Genomic DNA, 20,205 nt, shown 5'->3' on the forward strand with positions numbered 1-20,205 from the left:
TGAGCAAGAAGAACAGGCGATCGAGGAAACGGCTGGCGGCTGAGCTAAACAACCTCATGCCGCAGCGCAACTAGAAGATGGGTAGAGGCCGTGTCTGTTAGTTTGATCTCATCCGGCTCGATCCAATGACCGAGTCGGAGTCCCTGATCTCACGTCCTAATCGAGGGAGCACAACCAACTTATGGTTGCGGGCTCCCGTCGCGCAACACTATAAAAAGAGAGGTGGGGTCGAGGGTACGCATGCTAAAGTTGGACGTGCCCACTGGACCCACCGATACACCTAGAACCCGATCTAAACTCTAGTGCTGAAGCGGTGGGAAGCACCGCCGCCACCCTGGACCCACCGATACACTAGAACCCGATCTAAACTCTAGTGCTGAAGCGGTGGGAAGCACCGCCGCCGCCCTCGTCGCCAACACCACCGACACCGCCACGACGAGGTCGTCGACCAAGCCCGATGGCGGTGCTCTCACACACTCTCTCCCTCTCAGTTGTTTAGATCTAAGGATATGTTTTCACGTAAGAACAAGTTGTTTACCTGCTAATTCTTGCACATAGAGATCCTACAAATTTAACAGTGTCGTGCCTGAGCTAGCCGGCCGGGGCCGCGGCATTGGGTTCCTTGTGAAACACAAGCATATCGAAGATGGGCCCAGAACTTTGCGCTTCGGCCCATTAGCGGCACTGAGGTTTCGCTTATTTGGGCCGTCGCGGGCCGATCGATGGCCGGCGCTCGAAGCAACCGCCGCGCGCGGCTGGGCCGCTGGGCTCGCCCCGTCACCCTCCTACCTAATCTACCCCACTTTCTCAAAAAAAAAAAAACTACCTAATAACCACCCTTGAGCGCTCCAAGGAATTCAACCGTCGCGGCAGCAACTCCGACGGCTCAGCCGTCGTCGGTACAGCCGCTCCTCACGTGCGGCGTCGCTGCCTCGCTGGCCTCTGCTTTCCTCAGGGCCGCCGGCGCTAGCTGGTTCTTTCGGTTGGCGGGCGGCAGGACGGTGCCGGTTCGGGGCGGCCACCCGATCGTGATCATGATCAACCTCCGGCAGCTGCAGCCCCTGACGCAGCAGTGCGTTCTGAACCTTGCTGGGGTCTCTGACGATTCACTGCTTGGCTGCTTGCTGGGGGGGCCAGGCGGATAGATCGGTGACTGGGACCGCCATGGCAGCGCTGGTCCGAGGATGCATGGCCGTGTCGCGACCAGTTCAGCTCGCGTCGCAGCCACCCACACGTACTATAGCTTCGTAGGTGGAGGACCACCGGCGACAGCACCGCGGCGGAATCCAGGCAGCACATGCCAAATTCCGGTGCGGCGTCCCCGTCTTCCCCTGCCACCTCATTCTCGTGCCTCACGCGCTCTGATCTCCGCCACAGGCCGGGAAGGGAGAGCCACTCAAACAAATGAAGAGAGGAGAGCCAGGCACTACTCTGTTCATGCCAGATTCATTTCGCCTCTGGTTGGCACGACTGACGACCCGTCATTTTCTCCTTTTTTCCCCCGTTGCACAGCGTACGCAAACCATGCGTTAAGCCAACCAGCAAGGGCCAAGGACCCAGCTTACCAAACACCGAGGAAATCTCTAGAGGCTTCCATGGCTGCTGTGGCGTCGATCAACTCGGAGCTGGAGCTCATCACGTGGCACCTGCACATTCATTCGGCGGATCCGCTGAATTCTGAGCACGATATCTTGAGAGACACACGCTGACAACGAAAAGCAATGCACCTGGCTTGGGCGGGCATCCAAAGACCTGATGCTTTTTGCTCATTGCCAAAGACAAATAGTGATTCCAGATTTCCAGTGACGCACAATGGGTTATAAGACAAATACATACTAGATGCTGAACAGGCAATGAAGCTGCCACCACAGGTCCACAGGCGCCGGGAAAGGGAATGCAGAGGCGCAGAGCCACTACTCAAACCTGCAGCATTAGGATTTGGGTTTCCTTGCATCACAGCCTTTGAGATCCGACGCAAACCTGCCTACAAATGGCAGCAGCAGCAGACTGCAGGGAGCTCATGCGATGGCTTCTCAACTGCTGCAGCAGGTTTCCAGCTTACCTGTCCTGAGCTCGCTTTACAGCAACAAGAGATGTCGCTGCGCCCGTGCATCCCGCTCATGGCTCCAACGTGCCACACGCGCGCGCACAGCAACGGAGCTGAAAGCCTGGAACCAACCTTACCTGTCTCGAACCCTAAACCCTAATCGACGTCGTTCGTCGTATCGTTCAGACAACAACCAAGGGGAATAAAAGGGCAAACCACGAAAATGAATGTGCTGCAGCTGGTGTCCTGTTTGAGACGCGTACACGAAAAAAAAACAAGCAGGGCAGCTCCAGGCTCGCTCTACTCTGTTCACGCCAAATCCATTTCTCCTTGGTTAGCACGACGTGAAGCCACCCACCCAACACGTGATGCAGCATAACGAAAATGCCAGGCGGTTGGCCGCCGGAAGTTGGGCGGCCAATTCCCGGCCAAGAAGTCCCAAAGTGATCCCTGGTCCCAGGGAAGAGCTCGGACGGATGAGCTCAGTGACTGTGCACCGACTCAGGGTCAGCCGTGGAGGGGAGCTACCGCTTCGTCGTCGTCCACGGACACCAGCGCCAGCCGAGCCAACGTTGCTTCGTCGTCGAGGACCACGCCCGACAGCGGCACAATTCATCATCACCAGTGGCCCCGGCAGGCACGGTCGGCTCCGCGTCCTCCCCGCCACTCGCTGCCACCTCATTCCCCCGGGGCGTTCGTTCTCCGCCACAAGAAGATCATGAGCATCGCGCAGCGCAGCAAAGGGAGACCAGACCGGATCACCGGCCAGAGCCACCGCAACCTGTAGCACCTGCCAGTGTCAGGGCCACCAAGGCGACCAGGGCTTCCCTTCACAGCCTCCTCCATTGCTCGCCCATCTCAGGGACTCGAGCCGGCCTAAAAATGGTAGCAACATCTGGCTGCTCATCAACTCAAAGTTTCAGCTATGTCAAGTGCTCTTCTTTTTTTACAAGAAAAAAAAACGCCGGAGCTTTCCGCGGTTGACACACACATAAGAATATAAACAAGGCCTCGTTTGGATCTTTGCAATTGAATTCCATTCTAATAATATAATTTAAACACAAATTAATTAAACTATAATATTGATACTTATGTGCTGCACTTTTACTATAGGGAAACGAGTCGAAGAGCGTGCTATAAGTTGCACATTAGAAACAAACACGAGGATCTATAGAATCAATTTCCATCTTCCACCCCTATAAATTTAAGATAGACTTATATTTAAACTTTGAAAAGTTGTGAAATATCACCTTCCAAGACAAATAGCTCTGGAGATTCCAATTCCTTCCTATTTTGAAGGATCCATCCTATTTTGAAGGATCCAAGCGGGGCCTGAGAGTCTGAGACGTCCAGATCGACGCCGTCTCCTTCAGACAACAACAACAAAAGAAAAACCCCCACGGAAATGATTGGGCACGGCCTGCTGCCCTGTCCAGGACGGCAACGCAAGAGGCGTACACGTACGAAACAGCTATAGATAGCCAACACTCAAATCTGTCCATGCCAAACTCATTCGCCTTGATTAGCACGAATGCACGATGACAACACAACCCAACGTCATTTTCTTCCTATTATATAGCATACGGAAACCATGCGTCAATGACAAGCAGGAGAGGACCCCAGCTACACCTAACCAGATTAATCCCAAGGAAATCTCTAGCGCCCTGGGCGACATGATCTATATTCAGGGACACACATACCCCGGCCAAAACAAAACAGCCAATGCACCTGGCCACCTGGGTATCCAAAGACCTGATGCCTTTTGCTCATTGCCAAAGACAACCAAATGATCATGAACGACATCTGCGCTGACGCACATGGTTATATAAGAATATAAACATGTTCACCAGACAATCAGGCTCCACCACAGGCCCACCAGCCAAATCATGAGCTCGTCACGAACAGAAGTATAATGCACTTGGGACACAGATTATTTCATTCATTTATTTATTTATTGTGCTAATCTTTACGCGAACAAAATTGTTCTTCCATCGAAAAGTTGCTTCCTAACGCCGGAGAGAGTTTACTCCCTCATCTCGCGCAACTCAATTGACAGCCGATCCTTAGGTACAGGAGAGCCTCTATCATACCGGGCTCAATGGAATGGGATGGAATCTATATATACAGAGGGTGCCTAGGCGCCTTAATTTTAACTACAGGGGCCTTCGTTATCTGAGGAGGAGCTAATGAATCGGGAAAGAATGGGGGGCGTGGCACCTTGGGTGTGGGACTGCGGGTACATCACATCTCGCGGAGCAGGTTGCTGATCTTGCGGAGCTCGGTCAGAGCAGCCATCGCGGTAACCTGGCCTTTGCCTCCCAGGATGTTGTTCGAGAAGTTCTCCATGGCACTTGGCTGGCCACGGTCTTGCTGGAATGCTGACTCGATCACCTGTAAATTGCATACACATAATGTTATTCTCATGTTTTAGACAGTTCCTGATGCGAAAAACTAGGTTGAACAACAGAGAACTAAAACAAAGAAAATGATGAAAGGCTAACAGCCTATCTCAAGACATGGAAAATCCCATCAGCAGTATATGGATTACCAAGAACTACCAGCCAGACCAAACTACCAAACTTTAACAGCAAATGGCAAAAACAGGTGTTGAATGTAATACCTGGATATTTTCAAGCATGTTCTGTCCAATATTCTTGAGTGTGCCCATGACCTTCTTATCACCAGAAGCCAAATTTATGCCACCACGGGAGCTATCTGAACTAACATCAGGAGGGGAAGTGCTGGGAGGAACAACAGCATGTTTATCATCTGATACCTCACCAGTACTCTTCTCCACATTGCCTTCACCTGAAGGTCTGCCAAATCTCAAGAACCATTGTAGCTTATTAATAAATGGCTTTCTTTCATTAGATACCGCAGTTTTCTCAGAGGGTCCAACTGGATCTGCATCTTTTTCAGATGCCGCTACTTCTGAGACAATTTGGTCCTCATATATACTGCTGGATGACTCATCTTGCAAAACTTCATCTCTATCATCATCACCAGCGCACGAGTTTGAAGTGATGCTACTCCTCTCAGAATCGTTGTTGTGGCAATTGTCTTGTTCAGTACCAGCACTAGCTGCATAGAAAACTGGAGAATTCTCACCCGTGGAACAAGCTTCTATTCCTTTTGTTGAACTCTCATCAGTAGGTTTCACTGGAGAATCTACAAGTGGATTGGCTGTTTCCACACTCGAGCTTAGTGTTAAATTCTCACTAGCTGCCCTTAACTTTAGCCGCGAGGGCCTTTCACGCTCCTTGTGAATTGAGATAGGGAATTCATCCTGCTCAATTTTCCCAGCGACTTCACCTGCCCGTACTACGTCATCATAAGAATTTAGAAGACAACGTCTCACTGAATTCTTGGCACTAATAATAACTGGAGAAGGATCTGATTCTGTCCTTGATAAACCAAGCCTTTGACTCAACGATTTCTTTAGTGATCTCTTATAAGATTGGACCTTTTCAATCTCCTTGGGAGCTGTTCCATCATTATGCAGGTTTCTCCACTGCTCTTCCCAGTAACTCTCAGGTAAGGGATGCAATGGGGTCCTTGGAGGAGTTGAAGTAGCAAGATTACTGTAAACCCTGTCATAATCGTGGCTGTCCTTTGATAGGAAAGATGGGGATGGCGTGTTTGCATCGATAGCAATAGACTGTAGAGATTTGGCTTTCTCAATTAGCTTATGCACATCAACATTGTTTGGAAAGTTCAATAATCTCTGAAGACAAGACGTATTTATTTCGGTAGCCAACAAAGATGATCTAAGGTGAAGAATCATAGAGACTGCCATGGCTGTGATGAATGCCCCTCTAGATGAGCACAAGATCTTGAAACTGTATTCTTCATTTTCTCTAAGCAGCATATCATTGGAACAAGCAAAAACTTCATCCCATACAACTAAAAGATCGTTGAGGCAGAACTCTCGGCCAAACAAGACCCGCAGCCAACGAAGGGCGAAATATTGTGGTTCCACATCCAGCTCAATGAAATGGCTATGAAGAGATGGCTCAACAATGGACAACAGATGAAACAAAGATGATGAGGCTTCAATAACAGGTGGTAGACTTGAGCTAGATCCAACCTTGGATGCAGAGAAAAACTCTGCCATGCGAACCACTCCGCTACCTCCATCCATCAAACCATCAAATATCGAATAGGCATCATGTTCCATGAACCTTTCAGACAATACAACACCTAGTTCACCTTCAGCTCCATACGCATCACTAAGTAAAATTATTTCTTTTGTATCCATGTCAAGCTCATCAAGACTGTTAACTTTGGAAGCTCTTTCAGAATCATTGCCATTGTCAGCTCCAGAATGCCATTTCGAGTCCTTTCTAGGTTTATAACTGAAAACCATATCGGTATCTGGGAAAGGCACCCCATCAAAATCATCATTAAAACAATCCTCATGGAGCTTCCTTACTTGAGACAATTTATCAATGTCAACTTGAAGAACATAGACTAGAGGAGCTAGTAGTTCATGCATTCCTGTGAAATAACAGTCCATAAGTGGCAATCAAAATAAAAGAAAAACAGAACGGGGAAAACTACTTGATAATAATGTGACCAAACCAATTCGTCAAACTTCAACAAATAGAAATTTAGCTTATTAAAGGGTAACTGCTACCAATTAAATGAAATGCAAATAAATGGTCCCAGCCCCGTGGGCATTTTCAGAGAAAGCAAAGCTAACCAGATACGCTGCAAAGGCTAGATACCGTCAATTACATATGCAAAGAGTTTCTTTCTTACCTTGGCGGTATCCACACTCCGGGTGTTGAAGGCACCACATTAACAGTATTCTTCTTAGCATGGCCTGGCAAGTAGGTGTTTGAAAGTAACTACCATCTTCTGGATATAATCGAGATAAGTCTTGATCAACAGTCTTCTCCAACTCAGCGCCTCTAAAAAAACGGCCCCAGCTGCTATCTGCACAGGTTAAATAAAAATATAAAATCTTCGGACTTATAGCACTAAGCATTGGGGCAGCACATGCAGCATTCTTGCATTTCACTATAGTAAAGCTGCCACCATAAGGGAGATACAATTGTATCTGTTCATTCCATCTGGAACATTGAATTACACAAGAATTGATTGTCTAGCTGTAGTAGAAATCTAGAGCTCGATTCAGGAAAGCGCGCTGGGATAAAAATTATAAGCTTTATTATCCAGTAGCGTCCAGCACTTGAGCTTCAGCGCCTTTAAAAGGAAAACAAGATCTTACCATATTTCTACAGGTGTAATTATGCTACTACGAAGCACAAGGCCAGTATGCTAGAGTAAAAAGGTGAGGTAACACCTTTACACTTTTACATAGATTTCTTACAACTTGTGCTTGATACCACTGGACTTTCTTGCCTAAAGCCTAGTTCAGGAAACCTCATTGGAACAAAAACAAAATCTACTATTAACAATAAAAACCTCATTGGTTCCAACTTATATTAATTATTTCAAGAGTTTTGCACCAGTAAACAGGTAGCGACAAAAGTATATCCTGCACAACACTATGTAATTTCGTGTTTATCATTTGTTGTTGTAAAATCTTTCTCGGACAAAATACCTGGGTTCTGAGAGAGCGGGTTGTCAACGACGAGGTTGGATGATCTGTCCTCCTCCTTTGGAAGATGTGGGTCTACCATAAGACGGCGCCTCAAACTAACATATCTACAAGAAAATAAAAGAAACCAATACATCTTCATAAGTAGAAAGAACGAGTGCTCCAATCATACAAAGATGACAACTTCAGCAGGGAGAAGGAACCAGTCCAATTATATTTATATATAATACGTAGATGACCAGTTCCGCGGAAATTTCTCTCATCAAAATTCATAGCCATGTGCACAATCAAACAACCATAAAGCAAGATATACCAAATTTTTACGAGTTATTTCTTCAAAACGTAATCAAATTGCAGGCATTAACTCTTAGTCATTGAATTGTTTCCTTAAGGAAAGACAATTTTTTCTCATCTCAATCATTGGAGGATGAAAACAACACCCCACAACACGATAACCAACCCTAGAAAGCAAACGAACGGCATAACAAGATTTGGAGCCGGAAAAAGAGAGAGAGAGAGAGAGAGAGAGAGAGAGAGAACAGATTCTTGACGACAAAAACACCCAAACAAGCACATGGGCGATGGGCACCATGAACAAGAGCCAAAGCCTCACCTCCTCCGCGAATCGGCGGTGGCGCGGCGGAGCTCATCGACGGACGCCTCCGGCGACGCCGGCAGGATGCCAAGATCGACCCGCCACCGGACGCTTCGCAGATTCGCGAACCGCCGTCTCTCCTGCTCCGCCATGCGCCCGGCGCCCCCTTCAGCCGCAGGCGAATTTGACTCCCTCAAATCAAATCAACAGCCCCGCGGGGAAGCCAAGAACGAGCGTATCCACGAGACCAGACGCTATAAATAGCTGCGTGTATCTGTATCGACCCAGAAAAGGAGGATCTTTTCTGGAATAAAGATCGGGATTTTGGTGGAGGAGGGGAGAGGTTGAAGGAGATGATTTTTCCTCCCCTCTTCTGTGCTCGCGAGAATGGCGTCCTGTGTTCGCTGGGGCCTGGGGGTGGATGATTTGGCTGCCAGGAGGGTGGGTGAGCAAGCAGAGCAACAGGAAGGAAGGGGAAGCGCGTCTCTCTCTCCTCCCTTCTCTCTCTTATTATCTCACTTGTTTTTTTTTCTATTTTTCTGTTTATTAGGAGAGAGAATCTACAAGAGGTTAGAGATTTTGTTCTCTATTGCAAAGGAGGAGGAGTTGGTTAGAGAGACAGATGGAGATGATGACTAGGATAACTAGTGAGTGATTGGCTAGGTGGCTTGGCTTGTTGGCTTCATCTTTTGTTCTTTTGTCTATCTTCTTAGAAGTATTTTAGACAAAAAAAATATTGATGTAGTTTTCACGACATTGTTTTCCATATTGCTCTTTTTCTTGTGTGTTTTTGTTGTGAAGGGAACATGAATGGATAGGAGCAGGGAGGTTGGGATGATGATGTGCTGCCCTTGTTGCTCTGTGGTCTATTTTGGTGGATGGATCAAACATTAAATTAGTTTGGCCCATGATATTTAAATCTACATTTTGGCACAGTGGTTGCTGGTAGAAGGATTTATTTCCATGTGACTTCTATGGTTAGTAGGACACGTAAATATGGTTTGAATTCGAGGCATCTATACATCAATGAATGTTAAAAATGCGGTGTTAAAAAAGCTATCAGTATTCAAAATTGACTAGAATTACTTGTGAATGCAAGGAGCACACCAGACCCTTGAAAACTCTATGTAAAGTAATACAATTAGTCTAAGAAATTAAAATCAATTCAACATTTCTTCTCACTTAGCCAAATCCACTCACGGTGTTTAATTGGTTTCGATATAACAAATTTATCTTCAGGTTTGTAATTCAAGGGACATGCCATTGTGCTAAGAACAGGCACTTAGATAAAATATACTAGACCACAAAAAATATAATCCCCTTGAGAATATTTAACTTTTCACATGGGAAGGCATCACTGAGAATTAACACAAGTTGTTGGAGAATCAGCTTCTTTGTTCAGGACGAAGATGTACGGAGTAGGTAACTTTTAGGAAGAGGGGAAGAGAAATTCCTAGTGAACATAGCCGGCCAGTTTAAAGTATTTTCATATGAAATTCATTTGAAAGGCCGTCTTCCTTCTTTCATGGTTGTTTTTCTACCTAAAAGAATATAAATGCATATTTAGTTTGTGAAAAAGAAGGAAGGGCTTGATATACGCCATGCATTTGTAGGCGGTAGTTCATGCATTATTGTCACTGCAGTTGTTGCTGAAAGAACCAAAGATTGGGCGAATCTTGCGTACTGTAGCAACTATCCGCAGCTGTAGCATGTAGCCTAGCTTCTACATGACATAGACAAATTGTTGGCTATTTTTTTTAGTAGCGTTGTACATACATTCCATCAGAGATCAAGGCTTAAATCACTTGAGTTGCTGTTCTCTTTTGTGAATCAAAGTGTTAAAACCACCTGGTTATAATCAGGATATACAAATAGATCTTACATTATATATGCAAAGCATTTTCCTCGTCCAGGATCACTCTGAATACAAGCATTAATTTTGCCGAAAAACGAATACTGATATTTCCACAATGAGATTTTGTATCAAACTTTTAAATTATTCAGTATTGTTCTTAGAGAGAGAGAGAGAACGAAAATGGTTGTTCATCAGTCTTCTAAAATTCTTTTTTAAGAAATAAAAAAAGGAAGGGAAGGTCTGTCAAGCTATACGTATCTGATAGTGTCCTCTAAACCAAACTGGCTGCTGTATACAAAATGCCCACACACAGGACTCTCACAAAAGCTAACGTATCACCAACAGCTTTGATATCTGAACAAATCAACATAGCAGCTGGCGATGATGAATGCCCGTACGCTAAGCAGCCATTGATTAGCATTCAGGTTGCTTAGAGGCCAGTTAAAACTACGTGAGAACTCTGTACCTCCAAGCTTTTGGGTCCAGCGATCAACAAAAGCTCAGCCACACGATGGTCACCTCAGCATCAAATCTCAGCCACACGATCGTCAACTGACCCATCGAGCTACCAGGGGTTACGTAAGACAACCAGTGACAAGACGAAACCATCTTCTCTTGAGAAGTGCAGGACGTACGAAAACCGGCAGCATGCAACGACACATACCCAGCAAGTTCCGGCGGCACGTTTTTATCTCCAGCTCCAGCTGTCACCGATGGCGACGCTCGAATAATCATGTTCCCTCTACGTCTTGCTCATAATTTTGTTGTCTCGTGCAAGTTAGTATCTTCTTCCACAGGTTGGAACTTGGAAGAGATCGGGCTAGGCGACGACCGACCTTTGTGCGGCGCCTCAGCACATACCCTGATGAGCACGACTACACGAGTCAAATGAGCTATTCGAGTTGTTCATGTAGATGATTTCCTCCAATTAAACTTGTTCGATCTATAGCCACGCAGCCAAACATACCTAAACAAAAAAGGTAAAAAAATCAGATGAGTTACAGTCACGGTGACGCGGTGACGCTGCCTATTGCTTAATTCGCTAGGCTTTTGGTAGAGCTTCAAAATTGGGCGTGCTAGCTTCATGGAACATTGGTATGTGCTTGTCCAGCACGTTTCAACGTCAATTTCCTCTCACTTTCATCTCTAACTGGGCGTTCTTGTTCTTGTGTGACCTGGTAAACGATGGCGTGCTTTAGCCGCCAATCTGCCTAGTACGTATTGATTTCTATTTATTTAATCACTGCCACTGAATTAAACTCACAATCTGGCCGTCAAGAAAGGGAGGCTTATAATTAGGATCACAGAGCTGTCGGTGTCTGAAGTTTTTTTTTGAAATAAACAGTATTGAATGGTAGATGTATTTATACGTATGCATCATCAGGAAATGTCACGTTTTGTACATCTTATCTGTCCGTCTTCTCATCTGATTCAGCAGGGCCCAGCTGGCGCTGACTGTACCCATTGCAGAGACGTACCGGCTGGTTTGACAATTTGACTAGATATTCAACTCTGCTCGAGAATGTCTTGTGGCACTCAATTTAGGGCAGCGCGCGATTCATTCTTATTTATAGACTAGGCGAGTTTCACGAAGAGTTTCATGGGTATTAAACGTCGTGCCACGTTAGTAATTTTGCTGGCTTAGCAAAATCTTTATGAGGAGAGATAAGAAGGAGTTTCATCATATACGAAAGGAGTTTCATCCCATAATACTTAACTGGAAGGTGCTGAGTTGCAATGATTGACTTGACTGCAAAAGCATGGGAAATTGTTACTACAACCTGCACCTTCCTCTTTCAGTTCACTGTCACTCGCTCTGGCGAAAACCTGAATAAAGTGAATGTACATGACTGCAATGACTTTCCCACTTCTTCAGTGACCAGGTACACGAGGTATACAATCTTTTAGTACCGAAGAACAAATCGTGACATCAATTTCCATACTCTGTTGATGCACCAATTAGGCATATTGTGCTGCAGATATTCGGTGTGGTGTTTTTTTGTGTGTGTTCAGGCTTCAGAAGCAGTTGATCGGCAATGGTACTAGCAGTGGTAGTGCTCATGTGCCCATCACTGCTATTTTTCTAGTGCAATCTGTTTTTCAGTGCAATCATTTGTGCTGCTACCTTGTCTGGTTAGATCCAATAGTGCATTAGACATATCAGAAAAAATTAAGAATTCATGTTAGGCCCGCAGAACCCATATTTATCAATTGGCATTATTCTTAACCATGCATGTGCAGCTCGCAGTCCTTACGAAATGTTTGCATCAGAAGAGCAACTACTTAACTATGCCTATCGGCACAAAATGTTTTTGTCGAGTAAATGACCCGCCAATAACCTAATCGCTACAGATTTTAATAAGAAATTATTACATATTCTCTTTCAATTCCTGACTTTTGGCTAATTTTTTTGAAAAAATAATTGCTAAATAATACTACAAATAATTTTAATTTTTTATTTGCGCTTCCTGACGTAGCGGTCGGTGGGGAGGGGCGGCTCGACCCTGCGGTGACGACAGGGGCCGGGCCAAGCGGCCGTGCATTGGCCGGCTGCGTCGCCACCGGCCACCGCCACCGCCACCGGACAGGTTCGGTGAGCCTCCGCTTTTGCTCATGTTGCAAGCCAATGGCTGGCGGCCTCACACGCTGCGCCGGCTTGTGACTTTTTAATCGGCAAATTATGGCGCCAATAATTAGCTTAGCTCCAAATCAAGCACAGTCCCCTGTCCTCAAATTTTGTCACCGGTCGCTTTCTGCCACCGGCTGAATATGCTGTTCACTTATACTGTTGCTAATTAGATTCATGCATGGCCTTAGAATAAAAATATTGGTATGGTTTGGTATGTGTTCTACATCACAGTGGCGGTTTGGATTTTAGAGGGCTAGATAGAATTTTCTAGAACACGCTGGGAGAGCTGCGTCCCAGCGTGTCACTTCTCATAGGAGGAAATACAATTTTTGCAAAGGTAAGTGGCCGGTTACGCTTAATTAGGATCTGAATCTAGATAATAAAAAACCATGGGCCTAATTTTAACTAGGTAATTTTGGGATAGCAGAGACATGGATGGTTTCAGCAGGTCACTTGCTTCAATTATACATGTATGATGCAGGGATATGAGTGATATTAGGTTACTTGCTATGCAACTATAAGTTGCAGGGGCAAATAAGCAGCCTACCAAAGTGGAATAGGTTGAGCATCATCACTACTAACTCCTACTACTAGGTTGTAATGCATGCAAATAAAAGCATCAATGTGGGCCAGATCGATTCTCCACCAATACGTGCATTATCAGCGATTTGGAGTGGGCCACTAGTGGAGCCACCAGACATGTCTCACAACCACAGATCTTGGCCACTTATTCTAAAGAGAGAGAAAAAGATTAATGCTCCAGTTCAACAATTCCAAAACTGAGAATTACTGAAACCAACTAGAGGTTAGTTGAACACAGGAGCAGAAGTTTCAATTCAGTAGCCACCAAGCCTTGCTTGGCTCTGGCTATCATCTATCAAAGAAGCATGACTCTGAACATTCTTCTTCTTTTTTTCCTCACATACAGGTAGGTTGACTGTGACAGAAAGTGCAGGAGAGTCACACATGAAAAATGTTGAAGGATCAAATTCTTCTGCCCAGGGCACACAACGCAACAAGGGAAAAGGATAACGAGGAAGACGAAGACGACCTCCATCGACAGCCATGTATGCGTTCCGTGGAGCAGACAGGTCGGTCAGGCTTATCGGTTCTCAGTTTCTCACCACCTCCCCCTGTCAACTCTCTCGCAAACGGGCATCGCATTCTTACTGCGAACGAAGGCGACGGCGTCGCCCTCGACAAGGACGAAAAGAATCGGCTCTAAACTAGTGTGTAAATCAGTGGTATACTTCTACATCAGCGTAGGCGTCATCACAGACAGACAGCAAACCGGAATTAGTTTTTGGGCAGAAATCAGAATCAAATGATATATTCAGATTATTGGAGTGTGTCACATGAGCGCTGTTGTTAATTACCTGCAAAATCATAATTATTGTACTTGATCCAAAGAGGGAGAGAGATGGGGATGAGATCAGGAGAATAACATAGTGCCGGAAATTGGGTGTGGTTCAGAAGACAGTGATCGAATTGGCCCAACTAACAAATATTCCGAGCATATCTCGGGTGTTTAGGTGGACTAGTTTTGCGCCACTGGTGCCACCTCGCTGCATTTTCTATGGTCAAGCTTCTCGTATACTTGTAAATTACTAAATTCAGCTTTTTTGTGATCATCTTTGCTCTGAATTCCTTAATTCGATCTTGTCCTGCTCTGCTACAGTTGATCAGTGTGGTTGGAATTTCAGCTTCAGTCTGTGTATTGCTTAGTGTCAGGCACTACGAAAAATGGAGATCATCATCAGCTTGTTGCAGTGTCGATCTCTCTGACGAAACTGACGAGGAATATGGGCAGCTAGGTCCTCACAATGCATGCCGTGTTTCACCGGCAGCCAATCGAGCCGGCCGGTTCTGTCCTCGCCGTGAACGAGCGAGCGCGACGTGAACGTGAAGCTGCAGTGCTCGAGAGCTTGGAGGGAAAGGGGACATAGGAGAAGAGGAAGGACCATCGAGTTCGTTGGCTGCTGATGTGCTCCTGGCGTCTCCGTTTCTTTTTCTTTTTCTTTTTTTTTTTTGAAATAAGCGTCTCCGTTTCTTCTCTTTCAGAGATGCACTTCACTGAACTCCGGTATTAGAGTACCTGTATATACATGCGACATGATTAGGTTAGCGAGCCTGATGGTGACTCCTTATTCCTGCATAATTCGGTGCATGGTCGGCGTGTGGCGGCGCCTGCAAACGCACACTGCCAGTGGTGCTCGTCGGAGTATCTGCAGAGTCGCAGAGAGTGCTGACGAGCTTCAAGTTCACTGCTTGTCACCTCCCAGCCGGATAGCTAGCATGGCCGGCACATGGTGATGTCAAGGGCTCAAGGCCACTACACCAGTGCATACAGCTAGTGTGTAGTAGTCCTTTTCTGAAAACAAGTTCAGAATTTTTTTAAGAAAAAAAGCATGGTTTTCTTAGGAGAATTGGGGGAGAGAATTACTCTCGAGATCACATCACGAGTAGTCATAAATACTTCGAAGAGTCTTGGACACAACAGAGGCATCCAAAGGACCTGTAATATAGTCAAATTGCTAACAGATCAAGATTGCATCAGTTTGAATTTGGATGCACGAGACATTCTCAGCAGCCTCTTCAGGATTCAGAAGTGGCGCGCTGGCTATCAAATGTATTCAAACGTTCAGAATTACTTGAAGTTTTTTCATTTTTATGTTCTCTTCTTTCTTTAATCTCTTAGTTAATTTGGTTTTCCTCTAATTTCCTATCAAACGTATTTTTTCCCCTTATTTGATTCATTTTCCTTTTCTATTTTTACTCTTCTCTTATACCTTTTATAATACTATATATATTTTTCTTAGTAGTACATTCAAGATCATTACTTAGTAAATTTTGTTATTCTATATAGATTTATTAGTTTGGAGTGTAAAATTATGTGTTCAATAGACTCATTCATTCGCGACACTGATTCGTTTATTTCCCTTTTATGATTGAACTGGTCACCTATGTAGACTCGTGGATTAAAATACCGTTATATATCCAAAATATATTTATTCCAAGTGTACAAACTTTTATTCGATGACTTCATATAATTTGTTCTAGGTTTATGAATACTTGTTCTATGAGTTCCAGCAATTTGTTCAAGGTATATAGATCTTTTGTTCTACGAATTCATATAATATGTTCAATGTGTACTACTATTTTATTCTATGAGTTCGTATAATTTGTTCCGGGTGTATTTATTTTTCTCTATGAATTTATATAATTTGTTTGATTAGTATAACATTTGAGTTTGTATAATTTGTTCTAGCTGTACATATTTTTAAAAGAATCTTCAAACTTTCAAATTTTGAATCTTTTGTTTACAATAGACTATTATACATCTATTTTTATTTGCATCATGCAATCCTCATGATGTTCAGATTATTTTTATTCACTGTTTATAATCATTTGCTCATCCTGTTATTTTTTGTTCGTATTAGACAATTATTTGTACTAGTTATTCAAGTATTTGTTCGCTGTAATTAAATTTAATATTTCATATTTAAAAAATATTTTGTAATAAAATTCATCCAAACATAGTCGAGTGTGATCTTGTTTCAAAGCTCTCATCATAAGAAATACAGTAGTGCAATCGAAATTTAATTTAAATGCCCGATTTATAATTTATGATTTTTTAATTTTAAAACTACGTGCACGTGGACAATGTTATCAGTCTTGTCTTTGTTTGCATGCAATAATCTTTTATTCTTTCCTAGTAGCAGGAGTTACCGAGGGAGGAGGTGGGCCAGAGGCGTGTGGTGGGCCGGCTAGGCTGGGCTGCGGTGTGCTGGCGGGTGAGGTGGGCCGAGGTGGTGGGCTGGGCAGGCTGGGCCGCGTGCGCGCGCGCAAGGAGAGGGAGACGGCCTGGTGGGCTGTAGAGATGGGTCGGGCCGATAGCAAGAGCAGCCGAAGAGGGTTGTGAGAGTTTAGAATAGGTTTGTATTTATCTAATCTGGGGAAAAGAGGCATACCACTACACCACAGATCTCTATTTGTATATAAGATGTCAAAATTCAAGGCCGATACTATATTTTTCCGTTCACCCTCGGAAAAGACGAAATTTCGGAATTTTCATCGAATATCGCTGAAATTGTGAACCCACCGCGTGGACATGTAGCCGCCGCCATGAGCCTTGTTCGACGAGACGACATCGGCGGCGCTTTGCATGTGGCTGCCGTACTTGCCGAGGTGGTACGCGGCCGGCGCGCTCAGATCACGGTCGGCGGCGGCGGCGCAACTGCCACAGCCGCCGCCTGGCCAGCAGTAGCGTGGCCGCCGGAGTACTCGGCCTGAATGCGCTCGACGAAGCGGGGCATCCAGACGTGTCGCACGACGTCGAGGAACTGGCGGTAGCTGACGTCGCAGCGGAGCTGCTTGGCGTGCTTCTGGTCCGCCAGTAGTTCTTGATCTCGTTGTCGATCGGTGCGACCGAGCAGGTGCTCCGTGATCTTGGACCAGCGGATTGCCCTACTGCCACTGGGACTCTGTGAGTGGAGCTCGAGGATGAGCAGCTGCTCCTTCGCCGGGATTTTGCCTCGACGACGCTACCGGAAACAGTCAATTTGCCGAGTGCAAGGGGTTTGCCGAGTGCAATCCTTCGGGCACGGCAAACAATCTCTTTGCCGAGTGCTGCGCTAAAAACACTCGGTAAAATAATTGCACTCGGCAAACAAACTCTTTACCGAGTGCTGGAAAAAAAACACTCGGCAAAGATGTGGGTTGCCGAGTGTTTTTTTTCGCTCGGCAAAGAAATAAGTTTGCCGAGTGTTTTTTTTCACTCGGCAAAGAAATAAGTTTTTTTCTCTTCTGACTTTGAAACTTTTTCTACTTTCCACATACAACATGTGGTACTCCATGTTAAAATTTGATATATTTCTGGATTTTTTTGCTATATTTAATTAATTTATTGCATTTCAAGAAATTTTTTGGTATAAGTCAAATTTGAACCGTAAGTGATTCAAATAATAGAATAAAATGAGTAGAAAAATGATATTCATGTTATTGAGTCCAGTGTGAGGCTTTACCCGTGAAATGAAAAGAAATTTCGAACATCTTGTTCAGGAAGCACGACCACGAAAGCTCGGTGGCGGGCGTGGTGGCAGTGACGGCTGCGTGGTGGTGGCAATGGCGGCGGAGGGGGGGAGCCGCGGTCGAGTGGCGGTGTTTTTTTATACTTTTCGAAAAGTCTTTGCCGAGTGTCGGGTTTAGCACTTGGCAAAGTCTTTGCCGAGTGCTCAACAAAAAACACTCGGCAAAGACAGCTTTGCCGAATCTTTTTGTGCCGAGTGCCCTTTGCTGAGTGTTTTTTGGCTTTCCCGTGTGCCAGGACACACGGCAAAGCTCCTGTTGGCGATAGTGGACGCACGTCGGGGCGCAGGTAGTTGAGCCACCGGAGGCGGCAGCTCGATCTTGCCGGTGCGCTTCAGGCCTGCACGAGAAGCGCCCGGGTAATAATTCTCCCGTGGGTTGTGTATGCATATAACAGCAGTAGTTTATGTTGCTAGTCAAGAAGGCGAGCATCCACGTCAAGCATTGAAGTCCTGGAATGTGAGCTCTCGTTTGTGCAATGGGCCGGGTTTGGAGCTGTGCACAAGCTTCTTTGACGCCAACACACAATGCACAAAGCGCCATGTTTGAAATCACACAACCTAGCTACGTACGGCACGCACGAACGCCATTCCATTTCATTGGAAAAGCATGGACGTGCAGGTGCAGCGGCCTCGTGATTACGTACCTCGTCCGCGCAACACCAGCCCGCGCGCCGACGGATACGACGCTTCGAGACCGCGTCCACCGTACCGCGTGCGGCTCGGGCTGGACGCCGTGCGCCCGTGCCCAGAGGGTCCTTCGGGAACGTGGTTCTGACGGCGAGGTCGCCAACGCTGCACGCAACCGGCGGTACTTCCAGTCGTTCGAGGACAACGTGCTGCTGCCCGACATGGCATCGGACAGTTGAGTTGCACCGGCTCGACTTTGGGTGCGGCCGCGGCGACGACGGAATAGCGATCGACCGAGAGGCGCCTGGGGATTAGCCCTTGAAAAACAAGTCTAATTACTGTAACACCTACCCTTAACATAATTAATGCAAAATTTTTAATTACGGTGGTCTTAAGGTCAACGGTCAGGAAAAAAAATGAAGAGAAAGTATCTAGAAGTACCCATGGGTACTTTACAACCATTGCAACAAATTAAAGCTCGCTTGCTAAATAGCAATTACTATACCAAAAACAATTATTTGATCAAGGTGGTATATTTAACGTATTCAGGAATGATATACAATTTTCTTTAATTTAGAAACAAAACTTTCCAACAAAATAAATTTTCACAACCTCATACTGATCATATTTACGGTGTTTGAAAAATTTAATAGCCGTCAATCGGTCCAGATCGTTTGGTTAAAAAGTAGGAGTACAAGGAACCAAAATTGTGGACCGGTACCAATTTTTAGTGGGCCACAAACTTATTTCTAAAAATGAAGCAAAGGGTATATCAGTATTTTCACTCGACGGCCCATATTCGTCGGCCCACCATCTGTCTGTTCATCAAACAAGCCGGTGACGAAAAAGTTGACTCCCGGCGCCGCCGCATCTCACGTTCACGAGCCCACGTCGCACGTGATTCACTCCTCCTCCTCCTCCTCCGCAGGAGTGTGAGCAGCTCTCAAATGTAGCGCACGCACGGCGTCGAGGCGGAGCCGCCGCCGTCAGAGGAGGCCTCGTCGGTGTCGTCGAGGCCGGCGTCGCCAAGGACCACGTACAGGGTGCCGCGGGAGTCGGCCGCCGTGGACGGTCTTCCGCGATGACTCGCCGTGGATGGCGTAGCTGAACTCCTCAATCGTGTGGCGCAAGGTGGAGCCCAACTGCTCGTCTGCTCGACGGTGCTCGAGAACTAGCCAGTGAAGAAATCGCGCGCGGCATCGCCGGAGAATAGGGCTTCGAGCTCCGGCTGCACGTCAGTGAGTGCCTCGAACATTCCCCTGGCGATGTAGGCGAAGCACTCGTGGCCAAGCTCCTCGTCCAATTCGAAGACCTCGTCGCACAGCAGGCGCTCGTCGGCGAGGAAGGTCCTGACCACGGCCCTGACAGCGTGGCTCCACCGGCGCATTTTCTGGTCGAGCACGCTCCACTCCATCTTGGTCACCTCCTCGATGGCGACGGCCTCGACGCCGAGGAGCTGCACGGACTCCGCGAGCGCGTTGCGGCGGACGGAGACCCGGCGCGGACTATCTGGTCCGCGACGCCGCGCACGGAGGCCGTGGCGTCCGGGGAGAGCGTGCCGTGGCGCGGCGACGCGCTGGGCGTCGCATCGTCGATGTCGTCCGAGGAGATCGAGAAGCGCCGCAGGGAGGAAGAGAGAAGGGAGCGCACATCCTCCTCCAGGCGCGGCATGGCGGCATGCACGGCGGCGGCGGCGCGGGCCGAGTGGCCTGCCGCGGCATTGTCGTCGTCCACGGCGTAGAGGTAGTCGGTCATACATACTGATCATTTCGGAGGACGAAGACGAGGAGTTGCAA

General features: G+C 46.4%; 2 protein-coding genes across 2 annotated transcripts; both read right to left on the reverse strand.

Moving 5' to 3' along the window:
- Positions 1-3,955: 3,955 nt before the first annotated feature.
- LOC101778991 lies at positions 3,956-8,726 on the reverse strand. The gene is made up of 5 exons (XM_004973898.4): positions 8,227-8,726; positions 7,617-7,720; positions 6,809-6,985; positions 4,668-6,544; positions 3,956-4,438 (listed from the first exon to the last, which is right to left on the reverse strand). The coding sequence occupies exons 1-5, from the start codon at positions 8,358-8,360 to the stop codon at positions 4,289-4,291; spliced, it is 2,442 nt and encodes an 813-aa protein (XP_004973955.1). The 5' UTR covers positions 8,361-8,726; the 3' UTR covers positions 3,956-4,288.
- Positions 8,727-19,580: 10,854 nt separating this feature from the next.
- On the reverse strand, positions 19,581-20,164 carry LOC105913532 (exocyst complex component EXO70A1-like). The gene is made up of 2 exons (XM_012846881.1): positions 19,916-20,164; positions 19,581-19,865 (listed from the first exon to the last, which is right to left on the reverse strand). The coding sequence occupies exons 1-2, from the start codon at positions 20,162-20,164 to the stop codon at positions 19,581-19,583; spliced, it is 534 nt and encodes a 177-aa protein (XP_012702335.1).
- Between the last annotated feature and the right edge of the window lie 41 nt (positions 20,165-20,205).

The sequence above is a fragment of the Setaria italica genome, chromosome VI (assembly GCF_000263155.2).
Source record: "Setaria italica strain Yugu1 chromosome VI, Setaria_italica_v2.0, whole genome shotgun sequence".
Lineage (NCBI taxonomy): Eukaryota > Viridiplantae > Streptophyta > Magnoliopsida > Poales > Poaceae > Setaria > Setaria italica.